This window comes from Astatotilapia calliptera, chromosome 12 (genome assembly GCF_900246225.1).
Source record: "Astatotilapia calliptera chromosome 12, fAstCal1.2, whole genome shotgun sequence".
Taxonomy (NCBI): domain Eukaryota; kingdom Metazoa; phylum Chordata; class Actinopteri; order Cichliformes; family Cichlidae; genus Astatotilapia; species Astatotilapia calliptera.
The window spans coordinates 32,856,667-32,875,939 of NC_039313.1; the positions used below are offsets into that span (position 1 = coordinate 32,856,667).

General features: G+C 40.3%; 2 protein-coding genes across 2 annotated transcripts in view; one reads left to right on the forward strand and one right to left on the reverse strand.

Annotated features, from left to right (window-relative positions):
• Window positions 1-10,144, reverse strand: part of LOC113033563 (ral guanine nucleotide dissociation stimulator) — a 56,298-nt gene extending 46,154 nt beyond the window's left edge. Inside the window, exon 1 of the mRNA XM_026187508.1 lies at window positions 9,989-10,144. Within this exon, the coding sequence (XP_026043293.1) occupies window positions 9,989-10,009 (21 nt within the window). The 5' untranslated portion in view covers window positions 10,010-10,144. The remainder of the gene's footprint in view (window positions 1-9,988) is intronic.
• Window positions 9,760-18,026, forward strand: ptgesl (prostaglandin E synthase 2-like). Its single transcript, XM_026187510.1, has 8 exons — window positions 9,760-10,035; window positions 11,773-12,181; window positions 13,253-13,441; window positions 13,836-13,891; window positions 14,751-14,903; window positions 15,239-15,439; window positions 15,534-15,651; window positions 16,996-18,026. The coding sequence occupies exons 1-8, from the start codon at window positions 10,022-10,024 to the stop codon at window positions 17,140-17,142; spliced, it is 1,287 nt and encodes a 428-aa protein (XP_026043295.1). The 5' UTR covers window positions 9,760-10,021; the 3' UTR covers window positions 17,143-18,026.
• Window positions 18,027-19,273: the final 1,247 nt, after the last annotated feature.

Genomic DNA, 19,273 nt, shown 5'->3' on the forward strand with positions numbered 1-19,273 from the left:
AGGCTTTAATGTGCTTCTGCAAAGACTCAAAATACCTCTTGTGAAAGTCGCTGTATGTAGGTCACACGGCTGTTACCCTAAATGGCTGAAATGCTGATAGAAAGGAAGCAAGTCTGCTTTGACGTGAAAAAACAGGGTTAGCGTTGTGAAGACACGTTTTGTTTCTGAAAGTCTTTCATTTTTTCTCATGCATTTTTTGTAGACCTATCACATGCATGTGATTCGGCAGATTATGGCATTCTGGTAGAAAAGATATGCTCAGCTGGCTTAGATCAACAGCACATTAAATGGTTTTATTCTTGTATTTCTGGTACAACTCAGACAGTAGTCTCCAAAGGTTTCACACCTCCTGCAGATGTTCCACAAGGATATTCTCCTGGTCCACTTTTATTCACCTACAAACTGCAGCCATCGAGCTACAGGCAGTTCTTTTTCTACACTTTAGAAAAAGAAATCAGGAGATGAACAACCAAACTTGGCGCACAGGTATATGTTAGGCCCCTGAAGGTTCTTATTTACATCAGAAATTATGATGTAATCATGGTGCCTAGCAGTCATAGCCAAGAGCCTAACGTATTATTTATATCAACAAAACTTCCGTCCATCCATTTTCTTCCACTTATTCTGGGTTTCTTCCAGGTCACAGGGGTGTATAAGTGCACATGGCACCAAGAAAACCCTAGACTGCGGTTCGATTTTCTAATCACTGGGAACGCCAGGCAGAGGCTCCCATTTCCGAGATCTTCAACTCCCACCTTCAGCAGAGCTTTAACAGCAGTCCGAGAGAGACTGGGGACACCGAGTCCAAATAAACCATGTTCAGCACCTCCATTGTTGAAGCTGCTGCACTGAGCTGCAGCCACAAGGTGCTCGGTGCCTTTCACCGTGCTAACGCCCAAACTAAATGGTTGACTCCGGTGGTGAATGGAACCATTAGGCAGAAAAAGGAGTCCTATCGGGCTTGGTTAACCTGTGGGACTTCGGAGGCAGCCGATAGGTCCTGACAGGCCAAGCGGAGCGCAGCTCGGGCAGTGGCTGGAGCAAAAATTCATGGGAGGAGTTTGGAGAGGCCACGGAAAAAGAATTTCAGACTGCTTCGAAGAGATTCTGGCAAACCATCAGGCGACACAGGAGGGAAAAGTGGTGCTCTACCTAAACTACACCGCACTGTGTATAGTGCAGGCAGAAAGAATACTTTACCACATCTGCTAAATGTATCACATCTCATGCATTTCAGAAAAATTCTAATCAGACATAAGTTTGTTCTAAACTCTGATAAGACTGAGTGCATGTTAAAATGATCCAGCCTATGGTTTATATTGTATGTTATATTCATAGTTACAAAAGTGAAACTGTTGACTCTTAAAGATATTTATGGTGGTGTTGTTTATATGGAAAAAAGCACTTGATTCTTTCTGTTACAGCGTACTGGTTTTATTTCAGTTCAGGGGTTTATTTCATTGAAGTATAAGTTTACATGTATCTGCAGTTATTCTTACACATGCTTATTTAAAACTGTGAACATGTATAATGTGTCTTTGTATTATTTGTCTGACTCTATATTATTGCACATCCTTTGTGCACAGGTCACTCTTGAAATAATAATCGCTGGTTTTGAGGAACTTGAAGAATTATAGCAGGGTCTACCTTATAGTATAAAGCATCCTTAGGCAACTGCTGTTGTGATTTGGCACTGTATAAATAAAACTGAATTGAATTGAGTAGAAAATTTGAATTGATTTAAAAAGTGCTGAATTCAATGATCCTCAACATGGAGATTTAAAAGTACAGCAGCCAGTAAAGATGAGGAACTGCCGCTGCTTTTTAAAAACACTATTAAGAAGTAAAAGAAGTAGCAAAGAAGCTGAAGGAAAAGAGAGCGAGAGGGCCTGAAACACCACTGGGAACTGCTTTCAGATGCAGAGACCGTCCCACGGATGAATACTGTAGGAGAGCGGTTGTCATGGAAACAGGGAGGCAAAGCTGGCTCTTCATAGGGCTATATAAGATAGACCCCCTCCTCCTCCTCCTCCTCCGTCTATAGATACACAGCCAGGACAGGAAGCCAGAGTGTAACCTGCAGCTCGGCTTCCTGCGGACTCAGACAAAGACAGGACGGGCGGTGCAGGTACACGAGAAGTCAGTTCATCCGAGACACGACTACAGGGTGCAAACCTGTTATTACGGCTAAACGCTGCTTTTAGACAAATGATTACAGATTACAGAACAACAACAACAACAACAGTACTTGTTCTGACTTCTTAACACGAGACTTTCAAGGAAAGATCAAAAGAAACATGTAAACAGGAAAATATAACCTTTATGTTTGTTTGTTTCTATTCTTTGCTCAGCAGACTGAGCAAAGAATAGAAACAAACAGAAATTATCTATTGAAAACTGGCCTGTAACCTAGTTTAAATCAAGAAGATCTTTAAGACCCTGTCAAGGACAGGGTAAATCTGGTCCTTCACACTTTTTAAACTGATCTAAATATAATTTTTTGCTCCTCACAACTTTCAACAACATTAATGGTAATAATCTGCAAATTAATAAAAATGTTTTAATCTTATCTGATTTTCTCTGAGCATAAAAAGAGGTCGTATCTATTTGATATGAGATCATTTTTGTTTTGTAAACATTAAATTTGTCATTTTGATGTTCGCATCCACAATCCAGAGGGTTAGGCTTATTGTGCTGCTGACAAGAAACAGGCTTCAGAAAGTCAATGAACTGAAAAGAGAACTACAGAACAATATGTGTCTTTGAAGCTAATTTCAAAATGATGGAGATGTAAAGACAAGTTTCGCTTTTATGTGCAGGCAGTTTTATAGCTGAAGGTTTGGCTAAGATTATTTTAATGACACTAAACATTCACTTTTTTCATTTTTTTTTATTAAACCAACCCTTTCATATATTTTCTGTCATGCTATACTTATTTTTATAGAGCTATTCTAGTTTATTTAAGCTATTTCGTTTTAGGCTATATTCAATATTTTGGCTGCTGGGATAAATAAACATTGTTTTAAGTTAATGAGGAGGTTTGGGCAATGTGCTCATCCTATGAGATACATAAAGGATATAGCCATCATAACATGCTTCAGAAAAAATGATTAGGTATTTTACGCTCACTCTTTCTCTGTCAGACAGAGCTGAACTGTAAAAAAGCGATCTACATACCTACCCTCACCTATAGTCACGAGCTTTCTCCTAAGGGTGGCTGGCTTCTCCCTTAGAGACAGGCTGAGGAGTTCAGTCATTTGATAGGAGTACAGACTAGAACTGCTACTCCTCCACATCAAAAGGAGCCAGTTAAGGTGGTTCGGGCATCTGACACGATGCCTCCTGGGTGAAGTGTTCTGGACACGTTCTAGCAAGAGGAGGCCCGGGCCAGATCCAGGACATGCTAGAGAGATTTTATCTCTCAGCTGGCCTGGGATGCCTGGGTGTTTCCCCGGCAAAGCTCGAGGAGAAGGCTAGGCTGGGGAGAGAGAAGGAGAGATCTGGGCTTCTATGCTTAGATAGATGAGCAGATAAGCGTGAGAAAATGGACTGATGGATAGATGGACAGGATGGTTGGAAGTTATGGAAGGCAAAAAGAATGTGTGGCAGGTGATTTCACTTAGAAAACACAAGAACCAATCAGTAATGAGAAAAAGATGTCAGGAGGTGGAAAAGGAAAGGGGTGAATCTTATGTGTTCAACTTCCTGCACAACTATGACACTGTCATATTTAGGCTGCAAAGAACTTGTAAACATATCTTCAAGGTCAAAAATTAAAATTCATTATTTTGCTTTTACGTCAGGATTTATTTGCTTTTACAAAATGTTCCATTCCACCCCTTAACTGTCACATCAGGCTTGTGAAACAGGTGGTTGTGAGTTGGCTCCATGGTAGAACTGTGATCAAATATATTGCTTTGGTTAACTAAATGTTATAAAAGTTAATTTAACTTTTTAGGGGGTAATGGTTTAGAGCTTTATGTAAATCAAACTGTACTTGAAAAGGCATTAAATATGAGTCATTTGAATGATGTCTTCCTATGATGAAGAGAGAGAGGTGCTAAAAGGAAAGCAGAACATTAGATCAGAATGACTTTAAGGTTTTCAGGCTCATGTGCAGACCGGTGCTCTGATACATATGAAATACATGAAAGGTTTAAAAAAATATTTTGTACAGTTGTGAGACAAACATTTAAGTACTTATGTAAAAGTTGGAATCGTGCAAAGGTTTTAGCATTAAAATGTACTAAAAATACTTGAACATACTCATAATGCAGAATCATATTCATAATATTATTGGATTAGAATCATTGATTCACTCCTTGGTATATAACTTAAATCTGATTGCTGGAGACAGCTTACACTGCTCATTTAATGCTTTGCAGATTTATCTATAATATAACAGCATCATATATTGGCAGGTTTATTTCTGCAGAGTGGCATGGAGTGCAAAGTACAAAACCTGCATCCAAATTATAATGGGGTAGAAGAAGAAAGTAGTATAAGGATAGGCACCGAATGCAATGGTAATCCAACCAATCACAGCTTTGAGTTCCTTTTTTGGGAGCAATCAGGCTGAAGTAACAAATAATTCTTATTCTTAATGTCAGCAGCCTGATTACACATTGAAATAAGAGTTTAAGGTTACTGAAATACCCAGTTTGTTCTTAGTCTTTTGGAAAACACAGCAGGAAGGCGACGCCGGTTGTGCAGGACAGAACGAGGATTTCACTCATAATTGTAGGGCTGTGCGATATGACCGACATAAGACATCTATCGTCCCGATAACGATATAAATTACAAAATTTTAACATTTTCTGTAAATTCTGTGAATCTCGGGCAGCTCGACTTACGTGAAGTGTTTCCAGCTGGGCGTCGAGTAGCTGGAGTCGAGTGTTTTAACCGATGCATGAAGCTATACATTTTTAGACATAAGTTGTAACGGCCGCCGTTTTCTTTGTGAGTATTTATTACACGGCGTGCTGCGGGGAAAAACCTGTTCTAACGTTTGAGTCTAAGGTTTATTTTTAGGCACCTGACGCCTCTTTTTTGTTTCTCATCCGTAAATACTCTGCATACTTTTTCACGTGATTCAGTTTATTTTGAAAAGTCTCAACAGGATCTTGAGCTTTATTGTGAAAGGTTTATGTGGAAAATAAACAAGCGGACACGCGATGGTGTTACCGTCGTTGTTGCTAACGACAACGCATAAAAACAGGCGCTTGTCTGTCGGTAGTGTGGTTATATTAAATATAAGAGAAAGAGAGAACTTTAAGAAATTAATATAGCCACTACAGCGACCATCAAAAGTGTAAAAATAATATTGCCGTAAACAGTTTATTTTGCGACGCCACAAAACAAACGATATATCGAACAGCCCTACATAATTGTGACTTAAAGTAGATCCGTGCCAACTGTAAACTGTATGTGTGACCATGTGCACAAATAGAAAGTTGACTTTTTCTCTAAGAGTGTAGCCTTGTACACTTCAGAGCTCATCCTGCTACTTTTTTCGGCAGTCACATGATCAACAAACACCAGTGACCCAGTTCCTCTGACACATACATGCCCATGCAATAACAATCCCTCCTCTGAGTTTGACAGATGATGTGATATGCTTCATATCATGAGCTGTTTCTCTCCTTCTCCCTGCTTTACTCCTCCCATCATTCTGGTCCAAGTTCATATTAGCTTCTTCTGTCCAAAGAGGAAGGAACTGGCTTTTTAGCAGGATTTTTGAAATGAAGCCTAAAGCCAAAATGACTAAATAAGTTCAAGGAGCCTCTATGATACTTGGATGATAAACCATGGAAGTAATTCTGTAATAATTCTCATGCACTTTAAATGTCTTCAGCTGTTTTTCATGAGCAGGACAGTTTCTGGAATCTTTCTGTTGGGCTTACTTTGTTTCTTTCAGCCTCCTTCACTTGCATCAGCGTCTCTTTTGACCTCATACTAAGAGTTCCAGTGAAAAGACACCATTTACTCATTGCTGTCATGCAACAACAGTAAAGCTCATTAGTCAACGATGTCCACTTACTTTTGAACCTCAGAAAATGGGGGGTGGTGTATAAAATGCCTGCCTAACAAAGTTAATGCAATACCTTTTTACCCTCCCTGAATTAAAGCGGAAAGTCAGTACTTCCACTATGGAGGTGTATGGAGCAAAAACTACAAAAAAAGAAGTGTCACCGTTCAAAAACTCATGGCTCTAACTGTATACAGATAGGAAAGAAAATACTAAAAATATAATCTATCTATCACATATGATTCCTAAGAGCAGAGACAGGCATACAAAGAAATTTCCGGACTCTTCTGCCTGTTCTGTATCCTGAAATCATCTTGTTTCTGGCCTGCAGAGTCTCTGGATGGAAAAATTTGCCTTCACTCAGCATGAACATGCCTGCAAATGATTACAGTGTCTACACACTCAAATCTAATCCTGTCACAAACGTGGACAAATGTTGGCAGCCCTGACACAAAAATTCGAGCTGTTTGCTGACCGAACAAAAACAGAGTGGGGCAAAACAAGTGTCATCAACGAGTGGAAATGTTACACAGCTCCTGCACTTTGCAACACTATTCATACACTTTGCCCAGCAGTGCAAAAAGGCTTCTTCAGAAAAGAGATTTCAAGGACAAGCCCTTCCTCTACATAAATGAAAAAAAGGAGAAAAGAAAAGAAAAACCCCGAGGACTAAAAACTGGAGAAAAAAAGTCTGATTCTTGTCACATTCCATCAGACAAAGAAGTCCGATATGCTTGGAGTGAAGTCAAGCTCAAGAATGGAGTGGTTTGTGCAGAAAATGGAGCGACAGAGAGGCTTACAGCTTTATCTGCGATTCCTACAATAGTACAAAAAAACCAAAACTGGGAGTGCAAATAAATGTTTCAGAAGCAGATAAACATCAATAATACCAGCAGCAGGAAGCAGGATTTACATGGAGGAGACAAAGAAGAATAAGGGTGTTTACAGTAAAATCCAGGCAGTGAGAGCTGAGGGTTAAACGCAGCCTTTGAACGGAGGCGGTGGGAAGCCTCACATCCATCCTGCTCGCCTCGCAGACAAAGCTCAGCAGTGACCTTTGACACAGATTCATCGGGTTTACTTGATGATTTCTAGCATGGAAAAATTATAGAAACAACACAGTGAGGCTGTAACCCTGTCTTACAGTTATGAGCTGGGACTTTTAATAGAAAAGACAAGAAAATACCATGACAGCATCAAATCACAGCAACCTCTCCCACTAAAAGAGAGGCCTTTTCTTTTAGTTAAATCAGCGGGAAGCTGCAAAATATATTTAATCCCGATAATGAACATGACACGGCTTATTGAGACTAATTAAGATTCTGAAAACAGTGCTTCTAACTATAATTAATGGAAACACCGACACAAGTCCAAACAGGCTTGCAATCAACTTGCCCAACATATTCTTTTTAGCTAGACTTTAGGCCAAAGTTTATATCGAACTCTGGGCCTCTCTGAGCTGACTGGTTGTAACTGACTGACTTTTATACCATTATTAGAATCATAAAATATTTTTACAAAAAGTAACACAAACACCTGCATACAATTCAGATTTTCCAGCTCACGCCTTTAGACACCAGGAGAGTAAACACTGCAAAAACAAAATTAATCAACAGGAACAATTTAAGGAAACTGATTAACTTCCCACTGAGTGACTGAAAGAATTAAAATCAGACACACCTCCTCACATCTCTGACGGTAAGATGTAACATTAACGCTCTGTTTATGGAAGCAAACAAGAGGAAGTAACTCCACCAACATCCCGTCAACACCACCTCCTGCCCTCCGTTCTTGGACAGATAAGATTATGAGTTCTATTGGTTGAAGGACATTTCCTGAAGCAAGTACCAAGAGGCAACAACAAGCAGAAAACTATCACTAAAAATAACTCATACTTCAGTTTATAAGCCTAGGAGACAAACAAGCATCTGCCTACTAGTTTTAAAAACTGTTCAGTGAAATTTTTGGCCAATAATGTAACCATAGACACGTCTTTATTAGGATTTCTTATTTGCCACTTACATTTTAAGTGAATTTACTGAGGTATGTTCGGTTTTTATCCATTTTCCAACTTTAAACCTTCAATATCTAATTAATCTATTTGTCAGTTTGTTTGAAAAACTGTTAAAAAAATAGGACAGTTATTTATTTATTTTTTGGTTGTTTATTTTATTTTTTTTTACTGGAGATAAACATAGTGGTGAAAAAATATTGGTTGAATTGGTATTTTATAACAATTTTATCCATCCAGGACTTCATTCAATTCATACCTAACATTGTACAATAACAATTTATTTTTCCATGTAACAAAAGTTAATGTAACAAAATAAAAAAGACAAATGGCGGCATCAGGAGCGGATGCCTGACAAACTGTTATTTTAAATGTTGGTATTGGCCAAAAAATTCCCATTACAGCACGAGGGCTTGTTTGTTTACCTGGAACAAGAGCGAACATAAATAACACAAAAAAAAGAAAGAAAAAATACATTGGTATCGCCACGAGCTTAATAAAATATCTGCACAGAAATCACAATCAGCGCATCCCAAATATTTTATAATGAAGATTTATTTGTTCTCCCAGGCACATGGGAGGGAATAAAAAACAAGAAAACAAAGAAAAAAACATCAGATATTATTTATTAGAATTGACCTGTTTAACAAGCAGTGACTTCCTAAAATTTTATAAGATTTGTTCCATAGAACAGAGGTGAATGTAAATATTAATAAAAAAATGAAAAGAAAATGTTGGCATCACAACTAGATATACTTTGGATTATTATTTTTGCCTGTTGGTATCTGCCAGAATTTCACAATTTGGTGCATCCCTAATAGTTTATAATTAATTTGCCTCCCAGAAACAAGGGTAACCCTGAATATCAACAAAACCAAAAGGGACTGAAAAAAATATCGGCATCAGAACCCGATATCTGTCAAAAAACATTGGTATTCATCTATGATTCCACAGTTGGTGAATCCCTAATCCTACTATAATGATTGTAAGATATGTGGTATAATGTGTCTTAAGTGCCAGGTGGGCCAATCTGAACAAAACTTGGCACATATATAATATATATATCAAATATTAACATGTGTTTTTTTTTAAATGTTTTTATATTTTGATTTGTCTTCTACATTATGTTCACCATCCCCCTGCAAATGCAACATTACATACACCGTTTGTATTTTTTTTCCAAGTGTCAGGTTCAACATACTTAACTCATTCACTGCCATTGACGTCTATAGCCGTCAATTGCAGTGAATGAGTCAATGGGTTTAACTCATTCACTGCCAATGGCTGGCAGTGAATGAGTTAACATGGACCTAATTTAACAATAACAAAATTTTGTATCTGTGAAGAAATTCCATTTCAGTTGGGTAGGTGAGATGTTTAGAATTTTTCATACCATAATTACTGATGACTCGAACAAATAATATAGTACAGATCTATTCTTTCCAGTCACGCAAGTGGGAATTAATAACAACAAACAAACAAACAAATAAATAAATAAATGATTGGGGGGATCAGATTTAGGTCCTAATTATTTTACAAAATGTCTTTATTGACCTAAAATTTCAAAATCGTGCAACCCTAGCTTCACAACATTGATAATGTCTTGTCGATTTAATCCCCCCAAAATCAAAAACACATTTAATTATTGTAAATGCTATGTCTTACATCTTTATATACAGTCTATGGCTTAAAGAGCAGCAGGAGAGAGAGTGGCAGAGAGAGGCAGACTTTAAGCCGGGGAGAAAGAGAGAGGGGGGGGATTATTATCATTAAAAATGTGCTGATCACCTGCATAAATTCGCCTTTACAGCCCGTTACTTCTATCAGATCACAGCTGTGGCAGGGGTGCAGCACGCGCCCCATGTAGCCTAATTACGATACGCAAATGAGCTCAGGTGTGCATTTAAATACGAACCCGCTGACTTCACGGCTCTGTGCTGATTTCTTACCTGTTTTTCCAGCATGATCATTCTCTCAGTATCATGACCTTCATGGAGTGAGTATCCATGCGAGTTCTGCTTCAGCGCTAGACACACTCCTCCTCAGCCAGCATCTCCACGGACGAGCGAGAAAAATGTAAAAAAATAAAAGGTACTAATGGCTAACTGGCGTTACCCTTTGGAGGTTAGGAGACCCCTGCGATGTTTTATCCTTGAGATAAATGTCCTCGGTGACTTCAGCATGTCTTCGCAAGAATAAAAAAAAAGGCGGGGGGGCATTAAAGGAGTGTTTATTCATGGAGGAAAACACATCGGTCAGTGAGCAGGGAGGGGAAAACGGGCAGCTAACGTTAGCGTGCTAGCGTTAGCCGGCTATGATCAGATTTTTATTTGTCTCCTCGTGCCTTCATCCCAGTCACGCTCCAAAAACCGCACGGGGACGGTGTCCTCCAGCTCAGGCGCTCCCGAGCGAATCCCTGCCGCCGTTACTCGACGGCGGCATCCCAGCGGAGCGAAGAGTCCGAGCGGAGAAGGATGCGATGTGGCTCGACCAGTGAAAATGGATGATGCTGGTAGTACTGCTGCCGCTGCTGGCTGAGGGGGATTCTCCGCTTTCAGCAGGGCAGCAGGACGGTCCTCTGCTGCTGCTGCTGCGATCACAGAGAAAGTCGGAAAAACGACGCTCCTGAATGCACCACACGTAGACCGACGCATCCAGGGCAAAACAGGCGCTCCTGAACACACCTCAATTCAATTCAGTGCAATTCAGTTCAATTATGTAAATATTTTGCATTTAAAACACATTTATCAATTATTTAAAATAAAACAAAACTAACAACGACGATCTAAACACAAAGCCGTGTAAAACCTATGGCACGAGGGCCGGAAATAGCCCTTTAAAGGGGCAAACTTGGCCAGTGGATGTCTGTGTTAAAACTGCAGAGAAGTCGTCAGAAGTCCAATATTATTTACTGTTCAGTTCAATTTAATTTATGTGATATCCCACATAATTCCACAGGTCTGGAAATATATATACTTAATTTATTCCAAAAGTTGAGAAAAATCCTGTCATAAAGCAGCTACAACACACACAAAAAACAAAAACATTCAGCTCAGTAAAACAAAGGTGAATGAGGAATAATGTGAATATTAGCAAAACAAAATAAAAAGACAAAAAGGTATCTCTTTGCTATTGTTATTCAGTATCAGTTTTAGATCATTTTGCATCTATTTGTGTCTGTTTTATGTTCTTTATGGTTGCTTTTACAATTTAATTATTGTTTCCATCTTTGCAGGGACTCTTAGTCTCCACTTGGTTATTTTTAGCATCTCTTTATGGCGGTTTCGCATCCTGTTGTTTTCCATGTAGCTGTAATTTGCAGGTCTTTGTAGTCCTCTGAGGTCTGTGATGATGTCATGTTTGCATCTCTTGGTTTTACATCTGTATCTGTCTCCATCTCACCCTATCCCTATTCCCAGCATCTTCTTCTGCGTGCCCTCTGCACTACACCCATGAACCTCCTCTGGGGTGTTCCTCTTTTTCTCCTGTCTTACAGCTCCACATTTAACATCATTTATCTAGTAAAGTTACCATCTTTCATCTGCACATGTCCAAACCATCTCAACCTGACCTCTCTAACTTTATCTGCTTGTTTGTTTGTTTTTGTCTCTTTACAGTTATTTTATATCTCTTTGTGGTGATTTTGCCTTTCTCTGTTCATCATTTAGCGGTTTTGCATCTATTTGATGTCTTTTTACCCCCTTGGTTCCCTTTTCATTGCACCTTTTCTCAGGTTTTGCCTTTGCGCGCCACTGGGGGCGGCACACACCCTGACGGGCTCAGCTCAGGGCGCCCAAACCCTATCCCTCGTGGTGCATTCTGGGACTTTATGTAAAGCCAACATGGCAGCCTCCTGCGCCAGAACACTCACTAAGGTCGGCTTGTCTTTTCTGGAGTCTCCAGCAGCCCGTCGGTCCGGCGCCTTCTCCTACCTGCTGGGGAATGTGGGCGCGCACGGATCCAGGAGGGCGTACGGCACCGGCGGAGCGGGGTTCCGGTCCAAACTGCTCTCCGGTGTGCGCCAAGGGGGAGGCAGGGTGCTGGGCTGCGCCTTCCTGCTGGGTGGAGGTTTGGGTTTATATCAGACTGTGAAGCTGTCCGTCCAGCAGCACCTGGCCGAGGAGGAGAGGAAGGTCAGTGAGGTAAGTGGGTGTCTTTGATCATCACCGTCTGCCTGCAGTAAGCTCACCTGCCTGAGGTGTGTGCAGCCCGGGTCACTTGTCAGACCCCAGCGGCTGCGGACATCTGCCACTTCTTCTGAATACTGCCTTTTATTGTGTTTCTACTGGAGTAGAAACACAATAAAAGCTTTCAAAATGCGCTGTTGTTTAGTTTTAAAATTAAGTTTACAGATTTGTCTGTAACGTTTTGCTTTTACTGGATCTGCTCTGTATGAACTACAGGCGGTCTGCTTTACGGTGTGTTAGTGGCTGGAGAAATGCTGTGGATCACTGCTGTCTGTGTGTCTGCAAACGTTTCCAAACTCTGGGCCTGGATCCCCTTTATCTGTACGTGCACAGCTGTAATAGCCATCAGCAATAAACCTTTGCAGTCACTGTGCTTCACAAACGTTTGCTCTTGAAGCCTTGAGGTGTTCTTGCACATGGTTATATATATATATATATATATATATATATATATATATATATATATATATAATTTTTTTTTTTTTTTTTTACATATATATATTTATTAGTGTCGCAGAATTGTGCACCTCACCCTCCTTTCTTTCCCACACACCTGCACTGAGTAGGAGACGCTCTGTATCTCATTGTACATGTGTATAGTGATAATAAAAGGTATTCTATTCACCCACCTGCAATGTGTTGCAGGTTTAACTTAGCATTTATAAGCAGTATTATCACCTTATCAAGCACCACTAGCTTTGCATAATTCACAGTTCATAATTATCCTTATCTCATACTTGTCTCTCATGCTCCCCCTCAGTAGCTATATTCAGGTCCTGCCTCTTTAAACACCTCCTGCCCCACACCCCTTATTAAAAGCCCACTTTCTTTTGATTGGCCAGCTTCCATTAGCCTGTTGTGGAGTAGTATTAGTTCTTTCAGATCCATAGACAGTATAAAAGATGGACAGAAAAATAAGCTTGCATTCTTTTTAGCAGCCCTTTGCCAAGCTGGGGGTGGCAGCTCTTAAGTGTCCACATACTTTAGCCTCATAGCGCTCTCCTTTCCTCTGCTGCCTCCTTCCAGGCTCCAGGTGGCAGTCTGAAGCTGACCCTGTACCAGTACAAGACCTGCCCGTTTTGCAGCAAGGTGCGAGCCTTCCTGGACTACCACGGGCTGCCGTATGAGATCGTGGAGGTGAACCCGGTGATGAGGAAGGAGATTAAGTGGTCTACCTACAGAAAGGTGCCCATCCTGATGGTGGATGGTGAGGTGGTAAGACATTTGATGTCATCTTAAATCTTTGAGAGGGGGGGCACTGTTGAGAGAACAAAGTTAAGACTTGTTATGTTTTTGTCAAACATTCAGACAGATTTTAATTTCTGGCATGCCTTCATAACCCTCACTCACCACAATTTATATATTTTATATTATTTTAAGGATATTGTCTTAAAATCCCAACACTAAGAGCAGTCTGAAGACTGGGCTTCTGGCTCACAGGAGTCACTTACTCACAGAATTTGTATGACAGAAAATAAAGAAAAGCATGTCCGCAAAAAAAAGAAGAGAAACCTTTGTCCAGTCTCTAATTAAGTACCTAAAAAATGTGCCGGTTTTTCCTGTGAAACCCTTCATGTCCTGCTCTATTTCCTTTTTTTTAAATCTGCAGCAACTGAATGACTCGTCTGTCATCATCAGCTCGCTCAAGACCTATTTAGTCAACAAGTAAGTTGTGACTTCCTTCACTTGTTATTTCATGAGGAATTTTGTTTAGATTTTCTGTTAATCACTTCGAATAAAGCTCTGAGAAATAATTTGATAGTGTAAAATCTATAAAATCTCAGGTGGGAAACTCTGTGGTTCAAATACATCCCACCCTGATCAGAGCATTAAAACTAAAATGCAGAAAAAACTATTTTAAAAGTCTTGTTATTAAAAAATGTTATTATAATGTTATTATTGTACTTGATATATGTGAAGTTTATTTCTATATTTTACTGAGAAAATATTAGAATTTAGAAAATATGCTGATTGTTATTCGACTAGTTAAATCCTTGGTCTTGTGTTCTGAGGGCAGGGTTTCTTATTTTGGTTTCCAAAGAAGTAACAATGCAATACATTTAAATAAACCTCACAGTTTGGATGCTTGGGTTAATATTTTAAGAAAAACATTTGTAAAATTTCTGTGGGGGGGTTAAGTGACCCACTGCAGCAAGTGTGTTGTTATTTAATACTAATTGTAAAAACATAATTTAATGTTTCATTCTTACTTCCTTTGGTGTGGAATACACTTGGATGTGATTTTTATCCAGCTCAGTGTTCTTGTCTTGAAATGGCATCAGTAAGCCAGTGTGGCCACAAGAGGAACTGTAGTTCCTCTTGTGGCCACATGAGGCTGGATCCAAAAGTGAGCACGTCACTATAGATGCCCCGTGTTAAATGGTCAAACTGTACACTAGAAATATATTGTCAAAAAATAGAGTGGATAGTTTCTCTCTTCATAACAGTTCTTAGTGGGGCTCATCCACCTGGATAAATGAGTTGGAGGCATCAAAAAATCTTTACCTTTGGGGTTTTTTTGCAGGAAGAAGAGCATGTCCGACATCCTTCGCTGCTACCCGGAGATGAAGTCGGTGAATGACAGGGGGAAGGAGGTGATCGAGTACAACAACAAGTACTGGCTGATGCTGAGCGAGGGCGAGACCGTCGCAGTTTACCCACAGAAGGAAATGCAGAAGTAAGCCAAGCCCTGTTTCTCACACGCAATTATTAGCGGACTCTTATTTTGAAAGGTAGCACGTGGGTGTAACCCAAAGACTGTGGAGCATTATTGCTCTCAGGCTTGTGATTGGTCAGCTGATATGAAGCCTCTACTTTTAGCAATGGGAGATTTCTGTTTTCATCATTCTAATGAAGATCTGTGTGATGAGCATCTGTTGGAAGGAAAAATCTTAAATCTGCATGAAAATGTGGTGGTGGTGGAGTTTTCTGCAAACTAAAGTCATGTGGTCCGCATCAGACCGCGACTCCATCTTTTCTGTGGATCGTAAATGTTTTCTGCTCTGATTTCAGAGAGGAGATGAAGTGGCGTCAGTGGGCTGACGACTGGCTCGTACACCTCATATCTCCCAACGTGTACCGAACCACCAACGAGGCCCTGGCCTCCTTCGACTATATCGTACGTGAGGGCAAGTTTGGTACTTTTGAAGGCTTCTTTGCCAAATATGTTGGCGCTGCGGCCATGTTTGTCATCTCCAAAAGGCTGAAAAGTCGGTATGTGGTGTTAGATAACAGGCTATCGCGTTTCTGGTAATTTTAAGGTTTTTGGGGACGTGAGGTATTAATTTTCACTCCTTTGACCCAACAGACACAATCTCCAGGACGACGTCAGGGAGGATCTCTACAAGGCTGTCAACGACTGGGTGGCAGCCATTGGCAAGAATAGGAAGTTCATGGGTGGAGATCAGCCCAACCTGGCAGACCTGGTGAGGAAACGCAGCTTAGGTCCAGCTCAGGCTTGGTCCAGGGTCCAACTTAGGCTTGTTACTAATTTAATGTACGTAAATTAGCCTGATTAAAGCTTCACCACAGACCGATAGAGATAGAAAGAGGTAGTTTTCAGGTCTGAAAAGTGAAGCCAGTGTTGAAGCAACTTAAACCCGTTTTCTGTAATGGTCAGCAGGTGCTTGAATAATACATCTTGTTCTGCAGATGTTTTAGAAAACACGCACTGATGGCCTCAAATACAAATTTTAGGTCTAGATTACTAATATTTTGTCCATGTGCCTGTTCGTTGTGTATCTCCAGCTGTTGATTTGCTCCACCTTACTTAAACTCGGCAGGTGTGATGCTGACGAGCTGAATAAGTGCTGTAACAAGTTTAATGTTGTGTGGATGAGCTGTTCTCATCTTATTTTGGCTAAAAGTTGGTTTCTGTTATCAGCGTTTCCCCTGGGGTGACTACTCCTGCTACACGCTGCATGTTGGGGGCGGGGCCTACATACACGCTGATCCATGTTGGTTTGATTGACATTGTGAGGACATTCAATCCCATTATTGCCCTCTCAAGCCTCTTACCACTAAGTTAACCCTTAACATAACTTTAAAACTAAGTCTTAACCCCCAGAAGCGAGAGCTCGCCACAGTGTGTGATGTGTTTGCAGACCATCTATAAAGGACAGTTACAAAAATAACTTGGTTACACTCCCCCAGATGGAGGCGCTGCATTGGTGCCCAGTTTGTTCTACGTTTACAAAAAATGTGTGTACTTTCCTTTAAACATCTGTAGTTCAAAAGGATCATTTTCTTGCTGGTGTTCACATCAATGTGAGTGCCATCAAGAAAGTTACTCTTTGTATTTGTGCTTGTTTTAAAGCATAATGTTTATTGTTACTGTAAAAGTAACACTTTAATTACACAATTTTAGTATTTTTATTTTAGTTACTTTATGTAACAAAACCAGGCAGATAGCACTGGATGGAACACTTTACTGTGTGACTGACAACCATTAGCCAATGAGCATGTAGATCTACCTCACAATTCTAACATCCAATTTAAAAACACGACAAAATGGCTTCACTATGTCCATCCTTAGTATACAGTCCATTATATCCACTCCTTTATGACATCACAGAGATCCAAGAGCAGAAAAAACCCCTGAAATACGGCATTTCGACCAGTCCCTGAGCTTTTGGCTCACAGGGATTGCCTAATTATTTGAAACTCTGGTCATGTTTCATACAAGCAGCCACAATTTTAACAGTGAGTAAACTTTAGGAAAAAAGTTATTTTTAATCTTCAGGCTTTGCACCTGTGCTCTTCTGTTACAGTCAGTGTTTGGAGTCCTGAGGGTGATGGAGGGCCTGCAGGCATTTGATGACATGATGGCGAACACCAAAGTGAAATATTGGTACAGACGCATGGAGAGCGCCACGCTCAACCACGAGGGTCTTAACGCTGAGCCTTATAAACACTGAACAGTAAAAGCTCCTGAAGGACGGCAACCAGAAGACGACCACCGCCAGGTCTTGTAGTGGTCACTCAACTTCCTGAACCTGTTAATTCTTGTGAGTGGGTTTTTAATTGACTCCATCATTAACAGAGCTGCTTTTGTGGATCAAATCTGCTCGTTTAAAGGTCTGTCATTTTTACTGGCCTCTAGTGGTGAAATAGACGAACTGCAACAACAATATCACTGAAACACTTGATCTTGTTTTGTTATTTTTAAGGAACAGAAAAGTCACATCTTCAGAGTACGGTTAAAGGAGAAATCTGCACATATTCATGCAGCTAGTCTTCTTCATCCACATATTTTTGAATTACTTTAGGTTTTTTCCATTCTCATTCATCAGGCAGTCTACAGTGTGGCTATGAACAAAATTAAACTGATTTCCAGGTCGAGACTGGTGTGTGAAGGAAAGACGTGATTGTTCCCTACGCTGGTTTGTCCTTTTGAACATAGGAATTTAGAAACTGGCTGTATAAATGATTTCTTGTAACACTGTTTATTTCTGAGCTAGAGTTTTACGCCTACTTATCTCACATGGGAAAATCTTGGAAATCAAAATCGTCTGTGCTCAGGACTGCAGAGTCTGAGGCTCGTTTCTGCAGCTTTGTGTGGAAAAACGGTTCATGTTCTCTGTATTTATTTCAGATGATTGTTCCTCTGATGCAGTGTCGGTCAAGCCATGACGAATCGATATGTTCTGCGACTGTTTGGGTAAAAAATGTACGAATAATCATCGAGCTGGCACCGAATGTGTTTAATATGCAATATTTCAGCCGCAGCTGAAGTAACTGTAATAAAAACGACTCCGTGTGCATAGATGTAAAAAGGTCAAATAAAAAAGGTAAACATGAAGGTTGTCTCTTTTTAAACCACATGTTGGTGCAGTTAATGTGTTACAGTTTTATAAAAATGTGTGTTTCTGATCTAAAACCCGCAGCACAAGGGCCGGTGTCCTGCAGGCTTTAGATCTCACCCTGGGCCAACACACCTGAATCAAATGATTAGTTCATTACCAGGCCTCTGGAGAACTTCAAGACATGTTGAGGAGACAATTTAGCCATTTAAACCAGCTGTGTTGGATCAAGGACACATCTAAAACCTGCAGGACACCGGCCATTGAGGCCTGGAGTTCCCCATCCCTGGTTTAAGGGGTAAATTAGGTTAGAGTTTAAAGGGTTAAGCCACATGTTTGAATACCAGTTTTTACTGAATTACACTTCAGTCTCACTTCATCTACTTTAGGCATTTAAAATCTTACGAAAAATTGTTTCAGGACATTTTAATGCAAATTAAAATCTTATTTGTAGCATAAGGAATTAAGGTCCTTTTAGGACCATGTCCCCCTATGAAGGCCTTCCTGGAAACCCTAAATCTTAGACTATTCCTCTGTGTCAGCACCTTCACTTTGTCTTCTGGCGTTCCTTTTGGGCTCGCCATATTGGCTTCCATCTCAACCCATCCTAGCAACCTTTTCTGTCACGTCAACCGTCTGCATGTCCTTCACTAAATCTATGAATCGTCTCTCGAGAAGGTATATCCACCATTGTTCCTCTGCACTCATCCAAACTGCCCGGCCTCCGAAATACTTATTTCTGATCCTGGTCACTCCCAGTGAAAATCTAAGCATCTTCAGCTGTGCTCGGCTCTTTTCCATAGTGCCACCATCTCCAAACTACACATGACAGCAGGTCTTGGATCTTTGTGAAGACAAACATGTCGAGCCCCCTACATGCAAAGTGGGGCAGGGAGCAGTCACTGCAGATAAAACACTGCAAACAGACAACCTTTAGCCAAAATATAAGAACAGTTCATCCAAATGACCTCAAACTTGGCAGTAAACATACTGTAACCCTCTGAAACACAGCTGCCATGTTTGAAGAGGTTCAGTTAAATGGAAGCTAAGATACAAAGACCACATCTCTCAGAGAAATAGTAAAATAACATCTACAGTTTTGATCTTGTGTGAGAAGACAAGCTGCACATTCCTTCCAGAAATCAAAGCCCCAAATTGCATTCATTCATCTTCATCAGTGCATATAAACTTCTGACAGCTGTACATTGCAAATTTGCTCAAAATGTCATGTCAGACAGTTTAAAAT

Bases quoted from the DNA above. Each gene is read 5' to 3' on its own strand.
- ptgesl (XM_026187510.1), top strand. The intron at 12,182-13,252 runs GTAAGTGGGTGT...GCCTCCTTCCAG, and splicing joins AGGAGAGGAAGGTCAGTGAG to GCTCCAGGTGGCAGTCTGAA. The intron at 14,904-15,238 runs GTAAGCCAAGCC...CTCTGATTTCAG, and splicing joins CCACAGAAGGAAATGCAGAA to AGAGGAGATGAAGTGGCGTC.